Source organism: Giraffa tippelskirchi, chromosome X (genome assembly GCF_054371585.1).
Source record: "Giraffa tippelskirchi isolate mGirTip1 chromosome X, T2T-mGirTip1v1.2.pri, whole genome shotgun sequence".
NCBI lineage: Eukaryota > Metazoa > Chordata > Mammalia > Artiodactyla > Giraffidae > Giraffa > Giraffa tippelskirchi.
The window spans coordinates 146,906,661-146,931,749 of NC_137289.1; the positions used below are offsets into that span (position 1 = coordinate 146,906,661).

Here is a 25,089-nt window from a genome sequence, read left to right on the forward strand (position 1 = left end):
GCTTTACTGGTCCTCCAACAACTGCTGGATGGGTCAAAGGATACATAGTGTGAGTTCCAGTACAATGACCCCCACGGCTTCCCAGGGGGTCACGTTTTACAGGTAAGATTGACCACATTCTCTTCCTAAGGGTACTACATATATCCTGGCCTCATATGTGAAGGAGAGAGAGGAATGCAAACACAGGTGGGAAATCTCAAGTGTTCATTAAAATCCCATGCCCTGTCCTGTTAAAATTGAAGTCACCTGATTCCCCCTTGATCTGTTGCTGCATCATCAAGCCCCTTCTTCCAGCAAGCAAATTATTTAGCAAGGGAATTAAAAAGAACACTGAAAAATCATAGGGTTTGGTGTTCAGCTCCACCCCCTTCTAAAGACCATTTTGTTCTTAAGAGATGTAACTGATTTGCGTTCTCTTACACGCCTATTGGAAGTTTTATTTTATTGGATACTGTTAATTTTTTTAATCTATTTAAAACACCAGGACGAAACAAACATTTCTGACATGTCCCCTTTAAACGCTACAACCTTGCAAAATAATGCAAAACAATTTAGATCGCACATCTAGCTGGTCAATTGCTAACCAGTAAGTTTCCGTTCCATTTCAAGCAAAGCAGCTTTGGCTTTGAAAGAAATCAGGCTAAATACTGAGAACAAAACAAACCCCTGTAAGAAGAATTAATAAATGTGTCATTATTTAAGAATCACTCTGACAGTCGGTAAACAGTTGACAGTTCTCTCGGGCAAGCCCCTCTCTCTCTTACAATGCATGTATTGTGATCATTTCTGATTTTTTTCCCCTCCTGTGCAGGAGGCCAGGGTCTTTCTGTCTGGCCTCAGGCCACTTTCCCGGGATGGATGGGCATGACAAGACCCAAGTCACCCGTGAGCCTACAACAGTCGCCTCCCACTCCCGCCCCCGCGCCCCCCGACGCCTGATGCCTGCAGCAGCCCCAACAGCCAGAGACCCCACTTTCGTTTTCTGGGGCGCCAACAGGCTGCAGGGGATCCGCCCGCAGTCTCTTACCTGCAGTGCCGCATGGCGCAGGCCCGTCGCCCACCTGCACCGCATCCTAGAGCATCCTTTCTTCAGCGCGACGGCTGCGAGCGCGCTGACGTCACCGGGAGGCGGTGCCCACACCGCCACGTGACGCCCTAGGGGCAAAGAGGGGCGGGTGGGAAGACCCTGGAAGTGAGGAGGGAGTGGCCAGGAAGCCCCGCTCTGGCCTCGGTTCTGGGCGGTTTGTTTGATGTGGGCAGCTGGCCTAGACTTGCACGAACTGTGGGAAACAAATAGCACACAGAAGGGAAGACCCAAATGATTCCAGGCTCCAAGCAGGTAATAGGATTTCAAAAGAGCTAGCAATAAAGGGATTAGTAATGAAAGGAAATGATTTAGTCTTTTATTTTTCAGTCTTCATCAAATGCAATGGAGAACTAAACAAATCTATTTTGTGCAAATCAAAATGACAGTTAAAATATGGAGTACATACACATACTTTGCACAGAAGGTCCATGTTTCAAATCGTATATCAAAAGCATTAATCTGAAGTATATTCATTGTGGCATATAATACTAATTGCACTAATAAATAATGCTTTTTATTACTCCATAACAAATAATGCATGCCAATATTAATGTGGTTTTGAAAAACCAACTGTGCCATCGCATATTTATACTTCTTAAACATTTGATGATTTAAAATAAAGTGCTATTGCATGAACGTTGTTGTACTCGTGTCTGTTTTCGGAAATCTTCTGGCAAAGAATTTAATCTCTCAGACATGAAAGTTAATTCACAGTAACTCATTATTGCACGTTTTCTAATTTTTATCACATCCTGCAGAAGTGAATCATCTCACTATTTAAGAAAATATGTACAATGTCAATATTTCTCATTCACAACTAAAACAGCCTTGCCTAGAAAGACTTAGAAAATTCTGTGACCATTTCGTAAATTTGAAATGGCATATTTCAAACTTAAACTGTGAAAATATACACTTTCTTGCCAAACCGCATAAACGTTTTCGAAATGTGAAAGGGCAAAAGCAGGAACTGTTTTTATTTGATTTCCAGCTTCATATAGATTAGTTTCTTTTCGTTTGAGTTTAAATGGCAATTTTAATATTCCCTTCGCTGGCGCCCCTGAAAGAGATGTGAAATAGATTGTTTCACGAGCAGGCCAAGGTTACTTGCTATTTATTCCAGCAGCTTTCGTGTCTTTCTATATTTAACCCTGGACTCTTTTACCACCATTCCCTCCGGATTAACCGAATTTCTGTTAAGAAGGTCAGGGTGTAATTTGGCCCTTGCCTCTCACAGCTATCGATTATTTTCAACTCTATTTTAAAAATCAACAAAGTGGCCGCATGGTATTCTCGAACCCTCCACTCATCTGTTTTTCTGAGGGATAAGTAACTTACCTTCTGCTTTCAGCTTCGTGGGATATAAAAGCTACCGTAATCCCCTGCTCCAGTGGGTTGAGGGTCTGACAAATTCATTTTCCTGCCAGAGGCAAATGTCGATTTCAGCCTCAGGCGCCCCGGGCTGGCCCCACCCCCAACCCCCAACACCCCCAACTACCCCCAGCCGAGAACCAGGCTGGGAGTGTCACGTGCTCCGCCCAGCCACTCAACCCTACCCAGCCGGCTCGGTCACCTCGCACGCTGGCCCTGCCCATCTCGTTCGCCTCGTACGGCCGGTGCCTTCGGGTCCAGAAAGAACTCCGCGTCCCCGACACGGGACGCGCTACCCGCTGGGACTGGGTTCCGTGGACGACAGTGATGGGCGTTCCAAGAATCAATGGAGGTGGGGCCGGGGATGATCTATATTATGCCCTCCGAGGTCTGAAATGACTTGCTCTGTGCTCCGGCTTAACGGAAATGACTAAAAGTAGAAGCACCTTCCTCGGCGTGGGGCGATTTTTTTTTTTTTTTTTTTTTGCCAGTAGGTTTCACCTTCTCTTCTCCAGGTGATTGCTCAAGTATAAAAAAACATTACAGCAAACAGGCGATTCAGGGCGCAGTAATTTTCAACAGAATGAGGTCACTTCCGACATCCTCCACCCCCACCTGTGAAATTGTCCTTTAGGCAGAGGTTTACCAAAAAAACAAAAACAGAAAACAGCACAACTAAAGCAAAACAAAAAACCAGATACCACCCATAAAAATGTAAATTGATCAACCTTCCTGGTGGGCTGTTTAGCAATTCCTACCAAAAGCCTTGCAAATAAGTATAGGCCCATACAATGGGCCAGGAACTTGCTCCAGGGGAAAAAAGCGGAAGGAATGGAAAGAATTGTGAAAGGAAAAACTGCTGCAATATTATTTATGACCTCAAAGCACCAGAAGCAAGTTTAGTGGCCAAAACCAGAGGGTGGGTTCAGTTGTAAGACACAGGTACAATGGAATAACTAAAATATCCGGTAGTAGATATTTTTTGGCCTGGAAAGGCATCCACGGTTTATTAAATGAAAAAAAACAACTTCCAACGTGTTATGTGCTGAATTATGGAACGAATGTATGTCTGTACGTGTTGAAGGGAAGCAAAATATGCCACCTCAAATATGTCACTTGGCATTTAGATTTTTAAACAGTCTGTGCAAAATAGACACTGACCTTCCTTGGTCCCCCTAAAAGCATGTGAAATTACCCTCCCTGTACCAGTGGATAAAAGGAGTTCACCTCCTGGAAGGCTGTATAAACAAGCCTTGTTAACTTCACTAATTTGCTAGCCTACTGGGAACCTCTTGTTTCTCCATTTTGCCACATTGTTTCCCTGTCTAGAAGGTATAAAAGCTGCCTGCTTTAACGACTTCTTGGAGTCCCCTACAATAGGAAATTAAATTTATTTTTCTCCTGTTAATCTATTTTGTATCAATTTAATTATTAGACCAGTCAAAAAACTTGGAAAAAGGGAAAAGTTTTACATATGTTTTATATATGAACATAGAAAACAACTGGGAAGCACGTTCATTAAAGTATCACCCTTAGTATTTCACTCATTAGTGAGATTAAGGGTATTTCTCCTTTTCCTCTTTTTAGCTTATCTGGTTTTCTAATTTTCCTACGATTAACCTGCAATGCGTTTGTAACAAGAAATTGCTATTGCTTGTTTTTTTTTAAGCACCATAGGAGACATGATCATGGAATATGTGTATTTTGTTACTTTTTGGTGCAGATTTCATTACTTGAAGATTATCGATTTTAACCTCAGGAGAGAACAATTCCTGGTCATCTGAGTTTATTCTGCCCATAAAAATGTTTAGGAAAGAAGGTGGCAACTCGGAACTGGAATTACCTTTTCATTCTCTGTAGGTCCAGCCTTAATTTCTCATCCATTTAAAGTCACTCCTTATTCTGCTCTCTGTGAAGATTCAAAGTTAGCCATTAAGATCCTTCCTGAAAAGATTCTTCAAACACTTATGTAATAACCTTTGAGTGTTAATTTCTCCATATTGGTGCCTTCTATTTTCTTCACACATTTCTACTTGTTAATCCCTTTGAATCTTTTACATTTCCCCCCTCTTATCTGCTGCTGGGACATTTAGTAATGCCTGGGGACATTTGGGGTTGTCACAACTCGGGGGGGGGTGCCAAGAAACCCTGCTATAAAGTATAATTTGATGCCCCGAATCTTCCATTTCCCAGCTTATTTATTTATGGCCACAAGGCTTGTGGGATCTTAGTTCCCTTACCAGGGATCAAACCCAGGCCCCCTGCATTGGAAATTCTGAATTTTAACCACTGGACCATCAGGGAAGGCCCTTCCAGTCATTTTTTTTATAATGTTGTTATCTTCATTTTCTTTTTAAAAACAAACAATTTTATTTCTTTATTCACTTGTGACTATGCTGGGTCTTCTTTCTTTGCAGGCTTTTCTCTAGTTGTGGAGAGTGGTGGCTTCTCTTGTTATGGAGCACAGGCTCTAGGCACACAGGCTCAGTAGTTGTGACACACTGGCTTAATTGCTCTGTGGCATGTGGGATCTTCCCCAACCAGGGATCGAACCCATGTCTCCTGTATTGGCAGGTAGATCCTTCACCACTGAACCACTAGGGAAGTTCCCCTTCCTGTTCACCACCATATAACATGTTGGAAGCTCTGTTTCATGATAATCCCTTAAATGTGGTACTTCTGGCACAGGGTAAGGCTAATTGCCTGTATGTGTGTGTCTGTGCTCAGTCACTCAGTTCTGTCCAACTCCTTGTGACACTCCCCTGGGCTGTAACCATCCAGGTTCCTCTGTCCATGGAATTTTCCAGGCAAGAAAATACTAGAGGAGTTTGCCAATTCCTACTCCAGGGGATCTTCCCAACTCAGGGATCATACCCTTGATCTCTTGTGTCTCCTCCATTGGCAGGCAGATTCTCTACCACTGTGCCACCTGGGAAGCCCTAATTGCCCGTATATTCATAAACTATTTCAGAATCAGTACACAGGAAGCTGTGAACGGGGCACCGAGAGGAGAGGGATGTTTTCGTAGACATGGAAACACATAACATGGTTTAAAATTTTAAACAACTGTCTCTGAGATACTGTGTTACACCAGAACCAACACAGTCTCTAAATGTTCTCAGACACTACCTTAAAGTAATACATGACTGTGTTACATGTTACTGTCTGTGCTGTTTACCAAGCTTCTGCAAGCCTGGATTTTTCCTTCTGGAAAGTGGGGAGCAGTAGGGGTAGTAACAGTAGCCACCACCTGCCGCAGTTTCGAGGCTTACGTGAGAGATCTGGTAAGAGTAAGCAGTGTTGGTAGAGCTTTACTAAAGTCTGAGACACAAGGAAAAATGTGTACCCCTATGTATGCTTATCAAAATATCCTTGCATATGAGTAGAAAAAGTTATACCGACTCACAACCAGGGCTTCCCTTGTGGTTTGGTGGTTAAGAATCCACCTGCCAATGCAGGAGACACAAAAGACTCAGGTTCGATCCCTGGCCCGGGAAGATCCCACTTGCCGCCGCAGAGCAACTAAGCCCATGCACTACAACTATTGAGCCTGCACTTTAGAGCCCACGAGCCACAGCGACTGAGCCCACGTGCCCTAGAGCCCGTGCTCCATGGCACGAGAAGCCACTGCAATGAAAAGTCTTCACACCGCAACTGGAGAGTAGCCCCTGCTAGCCACAACTAGAGAGAAAAGCCTGCACAGCAATGAAGAGCCAGCACAGCCCAAAATATAAATAAATAAATAAATTTTAAAAAGACAAACACACACACACACCTATATATAAAGCCCCACATAGCCCAATTCATTTGCACACCATTCTCAACTCACATAAACACACCCACAGGTGCAAGCAGGGCATGTGCAAGAGAACATTTAGAACTCCCAGCCAGTTGGAAATGACTGTGCCCCTGGCACAGTAATACAGGGTCATCAAACACACAACTTGTTTTTATTGTGAAAGGTGACATTTTGCTCATGGTGAATGTGGGCATTAATTTTGATTTTCATGAATAATCTATCATCTTGATGACAAAATCTTTTGATGCCCACTTAAATTTTGCCTCCAAGGCTAGTGCCTTTCTCACCTCCTGCAAATTCTAGCCCTGTGTAGCTGGTACATTGTACTGTAAGCGGGGTGTCTGATAAAACCTGGAGGTGAAGACCTGTTCCATCTCTTTGTCCTGAGCTCATGTGCCTCTAATCACACTGTCCAAGTAAGCAAGTGCATGCTATCCCCCTTAGCTAGTTAGGTGCTGTGCACATGGCCAACTCACAAAAAATTTGGGAAATAAGTGAAAGAGGTAGATGATAAGAAGATGCCATCCAACCTTCCCCAGACACTCTGAGCTGTGGTCACAGATCGTGATGCACACCTGAAAGCTACAAATGTGGACCACATTACCCTGTTTGTGGTGACAAACATCAGCCTTGAAAGCCCTCTGGACTTCTACAGCAGCATCGTTGTCAAAGATGTTGTCATTCCAGGAAGCCTGAGAGAAGATCCTGGGTAGCACTGAAAGAAAGTGTTGGTTGCTCATTCGTGTCTGACTCTTTGCAACTCCATGGACTGTAGCCTGCCAGGCTCCTCTGTCCATGGGATTTCCCAGGCAAGAATAGTGGAGTTGGTTGACATGTCGTCCTCCAGGGGATCTTCTCGACACAGGGATTGAATCTATGTCTCCTGCACTGGCAGGCGGATTCTTTACCATCTGAGCCACCCCTGAGGGCTAAGCAAATCCTTGCCCTCTCTGAAAAGAACTGTTAGTTGATAGCCTTTCCTTTTTCTCTTTGGGTGCCAATAGACTCAGATTGTTCCAAGGCAATTCAGTAGGCTTGGCTCCTCAAATTAGAATAAGCAAAGTGGTATGCTGGTCAAAGTTCAGTAACCCAGCTCTCCAAGGGAGGGGATGAGAGGGGTTGGAAGGCTTGATTTGTAGCAGTTGCAGATGGCAAAGGTGTAAACTCTTCCACCACAGCCAGCTTCAAACTACTGAGCCTGTAGTTGGACAGTGGCATTATATATCTCCACGGTATGCAGGCAATTGAAGTACATTTCTTTTATGTGGATCTTAGTTCCCTGACCAGGGATCGAAATAGTGTCCCCTGCATTGGAAATGCAGAGTCTTAACCACTGGACCAACCGGGAAGTTCCAAAAGTAAACTATTTTCTCACACCTAGACAAGGGGCAACTTTTCTTACCCGAGAACTGGCTTTTGAGAAAAGCCGTTCCTTGTCCAGGTGCTTCGGATTGGAAATATGACTTTTGTAAAACTGCGCTGCTTCAATATAGTAGCCACTAACCACATGCTAGAGAAGACTCTTGAGAGTCCCTTGGACTACAAGGAGATCCAATCAGTCAATCCTAAAGGAAATCAATGCTGAATATTCATTAGAAGGACTGATGCTGAAGCTGAAGCTTCAGTACTGTGGCCACCTGATGTGAAGAACTGACTCATTGGAAAAGACCCTGATGCTGAGAAAGATTGAAGGCAAAAGCAGAAGAGGGTGGCAGAAGATGAGATGGTTGGATGGCATCACTGACTCAGTCAACATGCATTTGACTGGTTGGATCTCCTGGTAGTCCAAGGGACTCTCAAGAGTCTTCTCAGCATGTGGTTAGTGGCTACTATATTGAAGCAGCGCAATTTTACAAAAATCCTATTTCTAATCCGAAGCACCTGGACAAGGAATGGCTTTTCTCAAAAAGCCAGGTGCTGGGAGCCAGCTCACGAGATCCCCACTCATGACAGAGTCATGAGGAGAAGGACTGACGAGCAGAGCAACTCAGGCCTCAGGGATTCTCGAGGGGCTGCCTCAGCGCTCACCTTAAAAATGAGATCTCTCTTTCTGACGCTTGCTATAATAAACCTCTTCTTATTTTCTGTGACTTAGGCAAAAGGCCTTTCCTGATTCCCTTCTAAAACAGATCATTCTGAAACCTCAAATCAACAAGGCCCCTGAATGGTAGCACCCTAAATAAAATTATCTGGGATATAGAGTATGCTGATCTAAATTCCTTTTGCTAACATATTGGTTTGTTTAATAAAGGTACCTGCGCCTTTGGAGCTAATGTGCATAACTGCTCCCTAGTAATAAAACAGCATTGAGAGCCTCTGCACAGGCCCCTATGGGCACAAAACCCTTCACAGGAAAAAAGGCTTGTTAGGAAATACAAAAAATAGTGCTTTGTGGAACTGTTACTTAATCTATATTTACTCACTATGTTTTTACTCTTAACATATTTAGCCTATATAATGAAAGCATAATAGTTAAAAATTTATATAAATAAAAGTTTAGCTTTAATACAAATAATAAGACAATTGTTGATTTAACTGATGATTCTTACTTGGAGCTGACCTTCAGCTTGCTGTTCTATGACTTTATGGGACAACATTCTTTTCTGTTAAGCTCAAGGCGTAGAGTAAATTACCGAAAACAAGTTTTACCTTGAAACTTTCTATTGATGAATTCTTTCCTGCTGTGCCTGATACAAAAGTATTCTGATTGATCAACCCTTATCAATGGAGAGTCACAAGATGTTAGCAGGCCCCCAGGCCGGAAGATGATGTAAACAAAATGAAGCTTTTTGTAACTAAAAACATGCAAACGGTTTCGATGCAAGTCAAAACTGCTGGCCTATTAAGCTGAATTGATAGGCCCATTAAGCTGAATTCATATGCCCATTAAGCTAAATTGGTATGCCCACTAAGCTGAATTGGTATGACTCTATACTTTACATTTGTTTCTATGTACCACTAAAAATATAAAAGCTGTCTTAAAAATAATAAAGTTGGAAGACACTTGGAAAATGCTAAGACTCGCTGTGTCTTCTCATTCATATCGCCGACGCCGTCCATCCTGAGGGAACCCCTGGACCTGCTGGAGCTGGACTCCGGCAGCCAGGTCTTGAGTAAGAAAATCTGCTCCTTGTCTAGGTGCGAGAAAAGAGTTTATTTCCAGGGATAGTGGAGGACCAAGGAGCCTGGCTTGATGCAGTCTATGGGGTCACAAAGAGTTGGACACAACTGAGCAACTGAACAACCACCACCGCAAGCTGCTACTTACATTTAAGTTAATTTAAATTAATAAAATTTAAAATTCAGTTCCTCAGTCACACTAGCTACATGTCAGGTGCTTGATAGCCCACACGGCTGGTGGCAACCATATTTTAGTGCAGATATAAAATAACTCCATTATTATAGATCGTTCTGTTGGACAGTGCTGTGAAGCATTTCTTTTAAACTAATTTCACTGCAATAAAACAATTTGTGATTATTGTTCAGGGAATTCTGCCTGTAATTACAGAGCAGGGAAAGCAATCTGGTGAGTGTCTGTTGGTGGGAAAGACAGAAAAGCACAGATTCCAGAAGGCTGCATGCCTCTGGCTGCAGGTCCCAGGCAAGATGTTTCCTAACACCACAAAATGTGTAGCCTCTGCTTTTGGATCTAACCAGGGGCCTGCAAATCTTGATCCAAAATAACAGGAGTGAGGGACTTCCCTGGTGGTCCAGTGGTTAAGAATCCGCCTTGCAATGCAGGGGACGTGGGTTCAATCCCTAGTCAGTAACTAATATCCCACGTGCCTCAGGACAGCTAAGCCCTCTCTTCACAACTAGAGAGCTGGCACTCTGTAACAAAAATCCCTTATGACACAACTAAGACCTGATGTGGCCAAACTAATTAATTAAATGTTTTTTTAAAAACGAGAGGGCATGTGTGATTACTTTTGTCAAAGCAAAAAAAATGAGACGCATGACAAGACAATATTGTCTATCTACTTAAAACCATAAAAACAATGACCGAAGCAATGAGTAACCCAGTTCGGGAAACACTGACGGACACCACCCACCCTGGTCAGGCATGATAGTAAGCACTTGCATGAGTTATTTTAACAACAGAGGGTCCTGATAAGGAACAAGGAACTAACAACCTACCACCAACCAGAAGAATTTGAGGAAAACTCCAAAGGAGAGAGGAGATGCCAGCCCATAAGTCCTACCACCTCCCAGAATCCTCCTTGCTGGCGTCCATCTTGGCTGAACAATGCATGCGTGCGCATCAGGAAGGACCCTGCATCAGACTGATTGGCCAGAGACAACCCGGAAGCTAATCCCATTACCATAAAACCTGAGACTTTGAGTCACGTGTCAGAAGCAGTTCTCCTGGGTTCCCTTACCCTGTTGCTCTCTGCCCAGGCGCCCCTTCCCAATAAAGTCTCCTGCTCTGTCAGCAGCTGTGTTCCCTCGGACAATTTATTTCTGAGTGTTAGACAACAGCCCATTCGCAGGCCCTGAAAGGGGTCTCCATTCCTATAACATCCCGGCACCAAGAAACCAAGTCTCCTTGGAGAAATGACCGTGTCCAAGTCAGAAACATCTAGGCACACAGGGTGGTGCTACCAAAATCAAATGGTCTGCTTGCCCATTGCAAAGCAAAGCAAATCTACTGCTACCGGGTTGCGGTGAAGTAAAGCACAGCATTTACTGTAAGGCCAAATAAGAATGGGTGGCTCAGCTCAAAAGACCCAAACTCCCCAATAGCTTTCAGGAAAGGATTTTTAAAGACGGTGTGAGGGATAGGGTGGCAGGGTGTGTTAATCAGCTCATGCACAATTCTCTGATTGGCTGATGGTGAGCTAATAGGGTGATGTTTCAGGAATCTCAATTATCAACCTTCTGGTTCCAACCCGTCTTGGGTCTACATACATGCTGGTGATCAGCATGCAGTTAACTCCGTCCACCTCGTGTCTGCCCAATAACTGAAGGATATGGCCCAGGGTATTATGTATAGCCCTTGAGGAGGAATCGAAGACTCTTGGCTTTGTTTTATGGCTAAACTATTACTAGTGTTGCTTGAATATTTTCTTTTGTTCCTGTAGTTTTTTTCTTATTAAATTTTTCTTTTTGGAACTCAGGGAAGGTCTAGGATGCTAACGCTTTTCTACAAACGAGGTGGGTAGAAGACATGGGGCCTGGGGAGTGTCTGTCCCTGAGAAGGCTTTGCAGGGTCCTGTTCCATTTCAGTAACAATGAAGCCATCTCAGACTCCTGGGGACATATAAAAAGGACCTAGGAGTCAACCAGTAGAGGCTGCCCCAGCCACAGAGGGGAGAATTTGAGCATCAGTAAGGATAACAACTCCAATGGATTAAAGCACATCAAACGTGTTTAAATTTATGTTAGTAATAATTATTATTAATAATATCCAGGAGATAGTGAAGGACAGGGAAGCCTGGTGTGCTGCAGTCCATGGGGTCACAAAGTCAGACACGACTGAGCAACTGAACAACAAAAATCATACTGAAAAAAATTCCAAAAACCAAAAAAAAAAAAAAAATTGGTCACCACTGTAACAGTGCTGGGAATCATTTTCAAAACTGGTCAATAAAGAAAAACATCAAGCATTTATCTTGCTTTTTCCAGACAAACTGTACCACGGAATAACCAAATAGGTAAATTTCTCTTTATAAAAGTTGTGGTGGTTTAGTCATTAAGTCGTGTCTAACTCTTGCGACACCATGGACTGTAGCCTAAGTATTTCGAGGTAAATAATAATGTCTTAAAAATTGAGAGAATATCATCATTTTGCAACCTTTAGTGAATTAATGGATCTAGCTATTGACTTCCTTGGACTGCAAGGAGATCCAACCAGTCCATCCTAAAGGAAATCAGTCCTGAATATTCATTGGAAGGATTGATGCTGAAGCTGAAACTCCAATCCTTTGGCCACCTGATGCAAAGAGCTGACTCATTTGAAAAGACCCTGATGCTGGGAAAGATTGAAGGCGGGAGGAGAAGGGGATGACAGAGGTTGAGATGGTTGGATGGCATCACCGACTCGATGGATATGAGTTTGAATAAACTCCGGGAGTTGGTGATGAACAGGGAGGCCTGGCGTGCTGCAGTCCATGGGGTCGCAAAGAGTCGGACATGACTGAGCGACTGAACTGAAGTATTATCAATAGTTGCAAACCCTATAAAAAGAAAAATTATAATTCACCTGATAGATGAAGGTATGTCTTGCCCCCCATCCCAGCCCCCCAAAAGAAAGGGAAAAAAAAGAAACTGGACTCTGATCAAGCTTTTAGATTCAACAACAGCTCTTCTCTGCACTTAATTTTAGGAAATAAAATTCAGAAGAACATGTTAAAACCATACCTACAATGAGATACAATGAGTCAAGTCCAGATCGTGGGAGATTAGAGAATGCAAAACTTTGTTTCTTCAACAAATTACAAATGTGTGTGTATGTGTGTGCGGGGGATAGGTTCTGTGAATTAAAAACAGACACAGCTGCAGTGAGGTATCACTGTACACCTATTAAGATGGCTAGGATCAAAATGACAAGTGTTGGCCAGAAATTGGAGAAATTGAAGCTCCTGTATATTCCTCTCCCTGGTAGGAATATAAAATTGGCAGCTGCTTTGGAAAAGTTTGGCACTTTTTCAAATGATTAAACAAAGAGTTATCGTATGATCTAGCTATTCCACTTTTAGGTATAGACCCAAGAGAAATAAAGGCCTATGTCCACACAAAAAATTGTAACATGGTGTGGGAGGTGGGAAGGAGGTTCAGGAGGGATGGGACAAACACTATGCCTATGGCTGGTTCAAGTTGATGTATGGTAGAAACTAATACAATATTGTAAAGCAATTATCCTCCAATTAAAAATAAATTAAAAAAACCACTTGTACACAAATGTTCATAGCAGCATTATCCCTATTAAGCAAAAAGTGGAAATCCAAATCTCCATCCACTGCTGAACAGATAAACGCAATGTGGTCTATCTACACAAGGGAATATTACTCAGCAATAAAAAGGAGTGAAGTCCTGACACAGGCTACAACGTAGATGAGTCTGGAAAACATGATGCTGAGAGAACAAAGCCAACACAAAGTCCACATACCAAGGGATTCCATTACTAGGAAACATCCAAAATAGGCAAATCCACAAAGATCAGTGGTTGCCAGGGGGTGGGGGAGGAGAAATGGTGGTGACAGTTAATGGGCACAAGGTTTCTTTCTAGGGTGAGGAAAAAGTTCTACAATTGATTCTAGCATTTGTGCTATGAATAAACTTACCTCTTAATATACTAAAAACTGATGAATTACATATTACGTGCTTTAAACAGGTGAATTATATGGTATGTGAATTCTATCAAAATAAAGTCCACCCCCCCACACACACCAAAAAAAACACATGGGCTTTTAAAAAAATCCCCAAAACAGATATTTGGATTCTACTCAATTAAAAAATGAATGACCTTGAGACAAGTGAACAGGTGAACCATAGATGATGAAAGCCATTGAGGAGTTATGAAACGTTATGATGTGATAAGGCTACTGTGCATGTCTTTCTCTCTTAGCCATACATACTGAAATGTTTCCAGCTGAACCAAGAAGGTGGATGGGATTTGCGTCAGAAGATGGAACCGAGGACAGGGGCAAGTTCGGTGTAGACCAAACAAGATGGGCCAAGAATGATTTATGTTGAAGGGGTCGGGGCGAGGGCTTTATGTGTGTTCATTGTACTATTCTATCTTCACACTTCTATTTTTTAAGTTGAAAAAGCTGTTGTTTTCAGTGACAAAGTCACGTCTGACTCTTTGCGACCCCATGGACTGCAGCACACCAGGCCTCCCTGTCCCTCACCATCTTCTGGAGTTCACCTAAGTTCATGTTCATTTAATCAATGATGCCATCCAACCATGTCATCTCTTACATACATTTTTATATATTTAAGTCATAATTACATTTTTAAAAAATCACACAATTTCCATTCTGTTTTTAAGGCAGGTTAGTTTAATTTTATAGAAGAAATACTTTCAAAAGATACAAATGACACAATTAGAACAGAGACAAAAATAGAGATGAATACTGATTATAACTTATTCCCACAACAGAAGGTTACATATTTCGGTGGTGACAGTTAAGTTACCAGATTAATGGAAGACCAAATTCCCTTTTATTTGCTGTACTGTTCCTAAAGGACCCTGGTGGCAGACTTTGGATTGTTTCTGGACTAAACTGTTGATAAAACAAGGCAGAGGTTTCTTACCACAAGGCACAGTTACGGACAAGCTTAAACCTAAGAAAATACCCCTTAAGACGATAGGACTTCACTTTTTAGACATGTGGGATATTTTCCAGGGGGTGGCAGTTTTAACTAGTCAGAAGCTGCAAAATCAAGTCAGGAAAGAGAAGCCAATTAGGGGACATTGCGTCCTCCTGCCTCCTCAGCTGGCCTCTATCGCTGTCCACCTGCCCCTTCTGGCCACAGACTGCCGAGCAGCGCAGCGGGAAACCCATCACCTCCCCTCCTTCATCTGCCTGGCTTTTCTTTGCTTTCTTACTATGGTCCCATTCAGGTGCAAAAGCAGACAGACTCAGGAGGGAGGAGGGAGGAGCACACAGAAAGGTGCCAGCAGCCCTCCTGGAACTGGTGTCAACGCACAGGTTGTATCTGTTTCTAGTGAGGCAAAGCAGGGATTTCTTTCTCTTTTCATTAAACTCTGGGGTGGGGAAGCACTCCAAACACAAATCATCAGTCTCGACTGGGCGGTGACATTTACCTGCAAATCCTTGCAGACTTTCTGTACAGGCACAGTGGGTTTCCCTACGTTGCAGGGCTTGAAAGTAAAAGCTGCTTCAACCCTTCAACCCACTTAGCACTTCACATGGCAACGTGGCTACAGAGCCGCTAGGCAAGGCGGCTGGGACTGCCCCACTTCCAGGCAGCCATGCACCTGAAATGTACATGATTTGCTTTCCACACACCCCAGAGCCCAGCGCCAGCCAATTCATCAGTCTCAACAGCTGGGGACAGAGAGGGCCTGCCACCATCCTGATCCATTCACTAACACTGTCTCCTGGCATTTTTGGCAGGCACTGATGTTTTATGTGTCTCTACCTCTGTTGTGGGTATGTATACAAGGAAATGAGCAAAGGAAAAAAAGAAAAAAAAAATCGAGACTAGAGGCAGAGATTCATAGCAATAAGTGGCAAGTGTGAAAAAGCACAAAGTTTTCAGCTTTACCACCACTGACAACTTCACTGTCTGTGATAGGTCAATGAAATGCTTTTACAAAATTCATTTTTAATAAATGTGAAAATGAAGGCAGATTATACAAGGGAGTGGTTACAGACTAATGAGAAGAGAGATGCTGCTGATTAAGGGGGAAGGGGGACACTTTCAAGGGAAGGGCAGAAAGACGGTGGTGTGGGGACGGGGGCGTTTTCTCTTACATTTTGTGTGATTCACCTCGTTTACTTCTCCGAGGCCTCATGAAGGAGAGTGCATTCCATAGATAATAAATACGTAGTAGACAAACTATACCATTTGGCATTTTATGAGGATGGTATAGTTGTATTACGTAAAGAATTTTTTTCCTCGTGAGCTAGTTCTAAGATTTCTTAAGAAATATTGGGACGACTCCAGTATGGGGCGGGGGCCATTTGATTGAAAGCAAATGCTCTCCTGTGAGCCACTTGCTGGCTAGATATGGCTCCCACAGAAGCCTGCTTCCTCAAAAAAGCGCCTTGGAAGGTTCTCGTGTCCGTGCTGTGACGGCTCCATCCATCAGCAGATCCACTGACTCACTGAAAATGCACCTTCCTTCTCTTTTCACTTTCCTGCAAGCAGAGCAGAAGCTCCACCACTGCCCTCTTTGTTGGGTCTCGGTCTCGACTGGATAGGGCGGACTAGAAAGGCAGAGGCCGGGGGAGGGCGGGCTGTGTGGCTGCCGCCAGGGGCTCTAGGACCACCTTCAGACCTGGGGCCACAGGGACACTAGGTGCCCGCAGGGCACCGGGCACTGACTTACGATTGAGCCCCTGCGGTGGCACCTGACTGAGCCCCTGAGGTGGCATCTTAAGGGAACAGAAAGGGTGCCAAAGTGTATGATATACATGATAAATGCATGGAGGAGGAGAATTCAGCACATAGTGTTTGCATTTCGGGTGTCAGACACAAAACCGGCCCCAAAGTTCCATTCTACCGCATGACAAATACTGAAGAACAAAATTTCAGCCTTAAAATACATCTTAAAGTCAGTATTTTCCTTCAAGGAAAAAAAAAGTACTATAAATAAATTACAATACAGTGAATTTGCCTGAACTCACTTCGTTTCTGTCTTCCAGCCTTTAAGTCAAATAAAACAGCGTTAAAAACTGTACACTCTTAACATGATAATTGATCTCTTATAAAATAACCTGTCTTCAGAGATGTCAATTTCACAACAAGGAAAAACCAAGCCCTGTTGCCGTCACAATTATAAAATATATATGTATAGATATATGTGTTTTGTTTTTTTACAAAATGTGTATATTAATAGCTTTGCACAAATATTTTAAAGACAAATTTAGCTAGCCTAAGAACTTCATTAAAATAAAACAGGCAGATAAATACTTCATGTGTACAAAGCACTACATCAAACATCGTCGGCAGGCAGAGGAGGTACGTTAATCCTTGGTCTTGTAAAAAATGCTATCTTCTCCCTGGGATTGGAAAGAATAACGGTTAGAGGTTGACGGAAATCCAATAAAATCTGGCAAGAGCATCTGCTATCAACGAGAGCTTTTCTTACTGAGAGAATACATTGAATTTCAATTCCCAGGAGCACATCTGTTTGTATATAGATTCTCTAAATCTTTTTGCACCCCCCTCCCCCGTCCCAATTTTAATAGAGGTTACAAAGCCCCATGAGGGCAAGGGTTTTTCTTCAGTGCCTAGAATGGTGCCTGGTATATGGAGATGCTCAGTAAATTTTTTCTGTATGAATAAATGAAAAACTATACAAGTTCTAAATCATAATTGACTACTCTCACATGAAAGGTCTAGAACAGGCAAACCCACAGAGGTAGAAAGGAGAATGGTGGTGGTCAGGAGCTGATGGGAGGCTGGGATGGGGAATGACTGCTTAATGGGTCAGGAGTTTCCTTCCAGGATGATGGAAATGCTTTCAAACTGGACAGATTGTGACTGTACTAAATGCCATGGAACTGTTCACTTTAAAGCAGTTAATTTTATGGTATGTGAATTTCACCTCGGTTTTGTAAAAAGTCAAACACAGAAGAAAATGGATATAACCAGGTAATTTTCCTCACATAAAAAAATAAAAACAGGGAAAGCTAGTCTATGCTATTCAAATTCAAGATAGTGGTTATTCTGGTGTAGGAAATCTGGAAATGCTGATGACATTTGATTGTTGCTGTGTAGTGTTTATGACAATTCACTGATACATTTCATATGTAGGATATGCAGGCTTCCTTGTATGTCTATTATGATTCAATCAAAAACTAAAAAGGCAAAGGTGATATGCGTATGTATCTATATGTGAATCATTGTGTTGTTTACAACAGCGAACATCTGGAAAGAAGCAGGGGATAAATTGGTTAGAAGTAAATTTTATCTATTAGATTGAGAGATTACTACCAAAAAAGGTAACAGATGATGTAGCAATAGGGGATACTTTACTTTAAAAAAGAGCTAAATGCAAACTCCAATGCACAGTATGATTACAAGTAGCTGAAAAAAACAGTGCTTGGGGCGGGGGGAGAAGATCAGAAGAGAACTGCACAATGCTAACAGCAGTGAAGATTCCGGGTTTGTTCTCGACCTCCTGCGGGTCTTTTTCAGTACTTAACTTGACTTTTTGTGACGACAAAGGGCTGACAGTAAAAAGCCTTGCGGGAAAGTGAGGCCCGGTCTTCTCCTCACCTGAACGTCTGCACTTGGATGGGCTCTTTGAGGTTCTGCCCACGCAGCTGGCACACCCCCTTAGAGGCCTTCTTCAGCATCTTCTCGGCTGCCTGTTCTTGATGGAAGTCAAGTTTGGTCTGTCTCGTCTGGAACAACAACCAGCAACGCGGGGACGAGAAGGTTTCGCTTCCCATTTTAAGGAAGAAGGCCGGAAGCCCCCACCAGCTCCGGCGAGGGAGGGGCACCGGGAGGGGGAGAAAGGCCCGCCCGTCGACCCGCCCCGGGCGCCCGTTCACCTGCCGCTCGGCCTCCCGCAGCAGGCTCCGGAAGCGCTCGTCGCGCAGCAGCCAGGCCGGCGGGTCGGTGTGGCCACGGAGCTGGGCGTCCTCCAGGCGCTGGCGCAGCTCGCGCAGGGTGCACAGCTCCTCGTTCAGCTGCCGCTGCCGCGTCCGCGACGCCTGGAGGTCCAGCTCCAGGTCTAGCGATGTGCGCGCTGCCAGCGCCGCCAGGGAGGACCTGCAGGGCTGCAGTCCAGGGCGGTGAGCACCCCACCCCACCCCACCCCTACCCCACCGCGCCCTGCCAGCAGCTTCTTCCCCTGGCCGATCCCCATCTCCCGTCCCCTACTCCAGGGAAGGGGCCGCTGGAGGGGGATTTCTCAGCACAACATCCATGTGGGCGACCGGGGTTCAAACCCATGTCCAAGAACAAGCCAGTGACAGCCAACTGTCCGCTGGAAGGACCACCTTAGGTTTTGGCCCAAGTGCACAGAAATATACCCTCTCACAGGGGGCAGGCGGGAGTCATCTTTCTCAAGTGCTATTTGACAATATAAGCGAAAGTTAACTTGACGTGAGCTTTCTTTGGTTCTGACATTTGATTTTGACTTGCATTTGAAAGGCACAGGTGATGTTGTGCAAAAAGGTTTATGAGAGAAAAAATTCTAAATAGCTAACAAGAGAAAGGGCTTTCCTGGTGGCTCAGACGGTAAAGAATCTGCCTGCAAGAGGGGAGACTCTGGTTTGATCCCTGGGTCGGGAATATCCCCCGGAGAAGGGAATAGACCCACTCCAGTCTTCTTGCCTGGGAAATTCCATGGAGAGGAGCCTGGCGGGCTATAGTCCATGAGGGTGCAAAGAGGTGACGACCACTAAGCGACTAACACTTTCACTTAACAAGAGAAAAGTGATCAAATACATTATGAGGCCAGCAGAGAACACAGCCATTGAAAAAGATGAAACCTATACCAACATGGCAAAATCTTAATGATCTACTGTGTAAGGGAGGAAAAAAAGCATGATATAAACCATGTGAGGGCTTTCTGTTTAAACACACACACAATGTCAAAAAAAGTTCCTTCCCAGGGAATTCCCAGATGGTCCAGTGGTTAGGGCACCCCCCCTCCCTCGGGTTCAATTCCTGCTGGAGAACCTAAGACTGCAAGCCACGTGGTGTGGCCAAACAACAAAAAACGTTCTTCCCTGTATAAGCCTGAAGTAATAAGCAAGTCTGCTGTTAATGTTTAACAGCATTGCTGTTGACAAATATGTCTGTAGCTGAATTATGTATTTCCTTATCATTCTCAGCCAGCGGCTACTCTAAACAAACCACCACAAGGAGATATGGGAATTTATTCTTCTTTAAAAGAATCCTTCCACAAGAAAGTAAGGGAACCACTAACTTACAAACTAAAAGTACCAAAACTTTGTACACTGGTGTGATGTAGGGAAGAAATCTTGGTTATATAAAGGACATGAAAGAAACAGTCTTATGTAGAAGAATGCTCCACGTTGAAAGCCTCAAATTTTCTAAACTGTATATACTTGCTTGTCAAAAAAGAAAAAAATCTGATATAGGATGGCTGATTGTTTATTAATTTGCTATATTTTAAAATGTAAGGATCATGTATTATCTTTGATTATGACATTATCTTGGGAAACATAAATATTGGTAACATGTTGACTTTGTATACAGTTTTTTTTTTTTTCTTTTCTTTTTTTTTTTTTTTTTTATAAATTTATTTATTTTAGTTGGGGGCTAATTACTTTACAATATTGTAATAGTTTTTGCCATACATTGACATGAATCAGCCATGGGTTTACATGTGTTCCCCTTCCCGGACCCCCCACCCACCTCCCTCCCCATCCCATCCTTCTGGATCATCCCATTGCCCCGGCCCTGAGCCCTTGTCACATGCATCGAACATGGAATGGTGCTCTGTTTCACATATGACAATACACATGTCTCAATGCCATTCTCCCAGAACGTCCCAGTTTTAAGAAATTACATCTAAGTAAAGAAGGAAATAAATATATTACCTTTTAAATAATATAGCTAAAATATTACCTTGTCAGGCTTGTAGAAATAGCTCCCAGGGTACATAGAGACTACACATTAGTCTACGTGGGCACATACCTGCTTATAGCGAAGGGTTCGTCTTTCCAGAGTGTTTCGCACAAAGGGGGACTTCCGAGGCAGTGTGGAACTGTCACTGTCACTACGATAAAGCTACGTGAAAAAGACGAAGGTTTAGAAACACTTCCTTAAGAATTTACATGCATCCTCTGTGTACTCTGAATTGGATTCCTCTGTTTCTCCTGCAGGTACTCACACACCCTTAAGGCTTTTAGAGTTTTTACCAGGACTCTGGGTATCACTTAAAACAAAACCTACGCAAGAGTTTCAAGCAAAACAAAGGCAGAGCGAATAAGCAGACCAACCCCCACCCTTATTCCTCCCTTGCGTCCATCAGCCAAACCAGCTGAGGTTTCCAGGCTGATCGAGCAACACAATTTCCATCTTATCAGTGCCAACTGCCACTTGATACGGTGGGACGCCCATGAAAGCCTGTGCTGTCCTCAGCGTTTTTCACTTTTTTATCAATCGTTCTTGTCTGCTGTGTTTCTAGCTTTGGCAAGAGCTGGAAAGAACAGTGTTCCAGGAAAGAGCCCCGTTCCTGGCAGGAGAACAAGTGCACACCACTAACGCCCACTCTGCTCACCAAGGGAAAAGGCCCCGCTTTTAAAAAGAAAAATAAATAATGCCGACTTCATGGGAGCCAAGACAGCCTGTATTTCATTTGGCTGCGGGTTCTTGTTTTGGGATCAATGTATATCTGCGTGAAAGCAAAGTCCTTGCCTTCATGGCCTTATTTTCCGCACAGAGTTAGATTTGCTTGGAGCAAGGTGGGGAGATGAGACCAACACTGATTTCCTACCCACCCATGCATGGTGTTCCTTTAGTGGCATCATCTGTGAGAACATATATGTCTTTTAGCATAAATAAGTAAAAAAATAATAATAAAGGGGATATAAAGAAAACTTCTAGACAGATGGCAAGGAATCCCAACTTACTCTGCAAACGTACTGGCTTCGTGCTCCAGGCGAGAAAGTCTGAGAACGGACGATGGTGCTGCTCCGAACAAAGGGCGAGCCGCGGGCCCTGCGGCTGGGCCTCTCCTTCCGAAGACTCGCTACCTCTTCGGGGAAGAGATCTTCTGTGTTGGTCTCCTTATCAACCTAGATACAATTTATTACCATGACTTTTGCTACGAAATAAGCAATCAACTCCATGTGACCCACTCTTCCGTCCTCCACATGGACTCTAGGTGGCATTTCACACTTAACACGTCCAGAATTTCTGATATTCCCTCTGCCAAGCATCTCGACTTAACTAGTTTGTTGAAGCAAAACAATTTTTCGTGTCATTCTGGACTCAGCTCTCTTTCATACACCCTGCATCTTGTCCAAGATCAAGTCCTGTTGGCTCTGTGTTCAAGATTAAGCATGTTGTGACCTCTTGTCATTGACTCTCCATGTGGGTCACCATCACGTTCTGCCTGCTCAGTGCAGGAGGCTTCTCACCTGGCTCCCTGATTCCACACCTCCCTCCTCCCTTCAAATGCTTCTCAACACAGTGCCAGAGACATCCTGATAAAATTGAAGTAGGACCCTGTGATTCCACTCCTAGGTGAATACCCTAAAGACCTGAGAACAGGTGTTCAAATACTTGCGCACAAACGGGTTCACAGCAGCCTTATTCAAACAGCTGAAAGATGGAAGGAGTCCAAACCCCTATGGACGGATGAGTAGATAAACAAAACGCCTTGTACTCACACAGGGATGAGAAGGAGGGAAGTGCTGACAAAGACAGTGTACTGGGCCTTGAAAACATCAGGCTGAGTGAAAGAAGCCAGTCACAAGAGGCCATGTACTGTACGATGCCATTCATTCATTCATTCATTTTTACTGAAGTATAACTGGCTTACATTGTTATATTAGCTTCAGGTGTTCAAGATAGTGATTTTGTATTTTTATACATTACAAAATGATCACCATGATACGTCTAGTTACCACCTGCCATGTTACAGTTGATACAATATTACTGACCATATGATTTCCTTATTTTATAATCTCCCTTATTTCCCTCATCTCTGCACCTCCCCCTATTCTCCACCCTGGCAACCACTAGTTTATTCTCTGTATCTATGAATCTGTTGCGGTTTTGTTATGGTTGTTCATTTGTTCGGTTTTTTTAGATGCCACATATAAGTGGCCCATAGAAGGGGAAAAAGTGGAAGCAGTAACAGATTTTATATTCTTGGGCTCCAAAATCACTGTGGATGGTGACTGTAGACATGAAATTAAAAGACGCTTGCTCCTTGGAAGAAAAGCTATGACAAACCTAGACAATGTATTGAAAAGCAGAGACATCACTTTGCTGACAAAGGTCCATATAGTCAAAGCTGTGGTTTTTCCAGTAGTCATGTATGGATGTGAGAGCTGGACCATAAAGAACGCTGAGTGCTGAAGAACTGATGTTTTCAAACTGTGGTGTTGGAGAAGACTCTTGAGAGTCCCTTGGACTGGAAGGAGATCCAACCAGTCAATTCTATAGAAAATCACCCCTGAATATTCATTGGAAGGACTGATGCTAAAGCTGAAGCTTCAATACTTTGGACACCTGATGAGAAGAACTGACTCATATGAAAAGACCCTGATGCTGGGGAAGATTGAGTGCAGGAGGAGAAGGGGACGACAGAGGATGAGATGGTTGGATGGCACCACTGACTCAATGGACATGTATTTGAGCAAACTCCGGGAGAAAGAGAAGGACAGGAGAGCCTGGTGTGCTGCAGTCCATGGGGTTGCAAAGAGTTGGACACGACTTAGTGACTGAACAAGTGAAATCATGCAGTATATGTCTTTCTCTGTCTGACTTGCTCCATTTAGCATAATAATATCTAGGTCCATCTGTGCTATTGCAAATGGCAAGATTCCCTTCTTCTTTACGGCTAGTATTTAATTTCACACACACACACACCACATTTTCTTTACCCATTTATCGATGGACATTTAGGTTGTTTCTGTATCTTGGTTATTATAAATCATCCTGCAATAAACATATGGGTGCATTTATCTTTTCTATTAGCATTTTTGTTTTCTTCAGAAAAATATCCAGAAGTGGAACAGCTAGGTGTATGGCAGTTCTATTTTTAATTTTTTGAATAATCTCCATACTGTTTTCCACAGTGTTGACACCAACTTACATCCCCACCAACAATGCACATGGGTTCCCTTTTTTCTGCATCCTCTCCAACGTTTATCTGCTATCTTTTTGATGACAGTCCTTCTGACAGGTACACGGTGATACCTCATTGTGGCTCTGATTTACATTTTCCTAATGATTAGTGATGTTGAGCATCTTTTCATATGTCTGTTGGCCATCTGAACATCTTCTCTGGAAAAATGTCAATTCAAGTCCTCTGCCCAGTTTTTAATCGGTTGGTTGTTTTTTTGATGTTGAGTTGTCTTTGAGTTCTTTGTGTATTTTCGATATTAACCCCTTGTCAGATATAATGTTTGCAATTATCTTCTCCCACTCAGTAGGCTGTCTGTTTTCCTGATAGGCTCCTTCACTGGGCAAAAGTTTTTAGTTTGATAAAGTCTCATTTGTTTACTGTTGTTTTATTTATCTTGCCTGAGGAGAGAAATCCTAAAATATAACGCATTGCTAAGATTAAAGTCCAAAAGAATACTACCTATGTTTTCCTCCAGGAATTTTATAGTTTCAGACCTTACATTTAAGTCTTTAATCCATTTTAAAATGGAATGAGAAAGGAGTCCAGTTTCCCCAACACCATTTACTGAAGACGCTGTCTCTTTTCTCCAGTGTATATTCTTGCTTCCTTCCTCATAGATTAGTTAACCATATAAGCGTGGGTTTATTTCTGGGCTTTCTAATCTGTTCCATTCATCTGTGTGTATTTTTTTGTGCCAGTACTGTACTGTTTTGCTTTCTATAGCTTTGTAGTATAGTTTGAAATCAGAGAACATGGTACCTCCGGCTCTATTCTTCTCATGGTTTGTAAAAAAAACATAAAATTTACATTTTTTTAGTGCACAGCTCAATAGTATTAAATGTATTTATATTGTTGTGAAACAGACCTCCAGATCTTTTTCATCTTCCCAAACTGAACTCTGCCACCATCAAACAACTATTTCCCCATTTCTAGCCCATGGTAACCACCATTCTACTTTCTGTCTCTATGAATTTAATTATTCAATTTAGGAATCTTATATAAGTGTAATCATACAGTACTCATTCTTTTGTGACTGGCTTATTTTACTCAGCACAATGTCTTCGAGTTTCATTCATGTGGTAGCATGTGACATGACTACCTTCCTTTTTAAAGGTGATATTCCATTGTACATATATGTCACATTTTCCTTATCCATTCATCTGCGGATGGACATGTAGGTTGCTTCCACCTCCTGGCTACTGTGAATAATACTGCTATGAACATGGATGTACATGTATCTCTTGGAGACTTTCTTTCAATTCTTTAGGATGTACATCCAGAAGTGGAATTGCTGGATCAGATGATAATTCTATCTTTAATTTTCTGAGGAACCTCTACACTGTTTTCTATAGT

The 25,089-nt window shown here is 43.0% G+C and overlaps 2 protein-coding genes across 11 annotated transcripts in view; both read right to left on the bottom strand.

Moving 5' to 3' along the window:
• The window catches only part of CLCN4 (Cl-/H+ antiporter 4), a 71,201-nt gene extending 68,667 nt beyond the window's left edge, over positions 1-2,534 (bottom strand). For 3 of the 6 annotated variants that reach the window (XM_081566142.1, XM_081566138.1, XM_081566140.1), the window contains exons 1-2: positions 2,423-2,534; positions 1,028-1,155 (exon numbers count right to left, since the gene is read on the bottom strand). The gene's annotated coding sequence lies outside the window, so the exon portion shown is untranslated. Of the gene's footprint in view, positions 1-1,027; positions 1,281-2,422 lie in introns of all 6 variants that reach the window. The other 3 variants (XM_081566141.1, XM_081566137.1, XM_081566139.1) reach the window with 1 other exon arrangement.
• Positions 2,535-14,239: 11,705 nt separating this feature from the next.
• WWC3 (WWC family member 3) overlaps positions 14,240-25,089 on the bottom strand; it is a 108,096-nt gene continuing 97,246 nt past the window's right edge. For all 5 annotated transcript variants that reach the window (XM_081566145.1, XM_081566144.1, XM_081566143.1 and 2 more), the window contains 5 exons: positions 21,509-21,673; positions 20,571-20,663; positions 18,452-18,679; positions 18,174-18,301; positions 14,240-16,951 (listed from right to left, as the gene is read on the bottom strand). In XM_081566145.1, the coding sequence (XP_081422271.1) occupies positions 16,885-16,951; positions 18,174-18,301; positions 18,452-18,679; positions 20,571-20,663; positions 21,509-21,673 (681 nt within the window). In that variant the 3' untranslated portion in view covers positions 14,240-16,884. The remainder of the gene's footprint in view (positions 16,952-18,173; positions 18,302-18,451; positions 18,680-20,570; positions 20,664-21,508; positions 21,674-25,089) is intronic.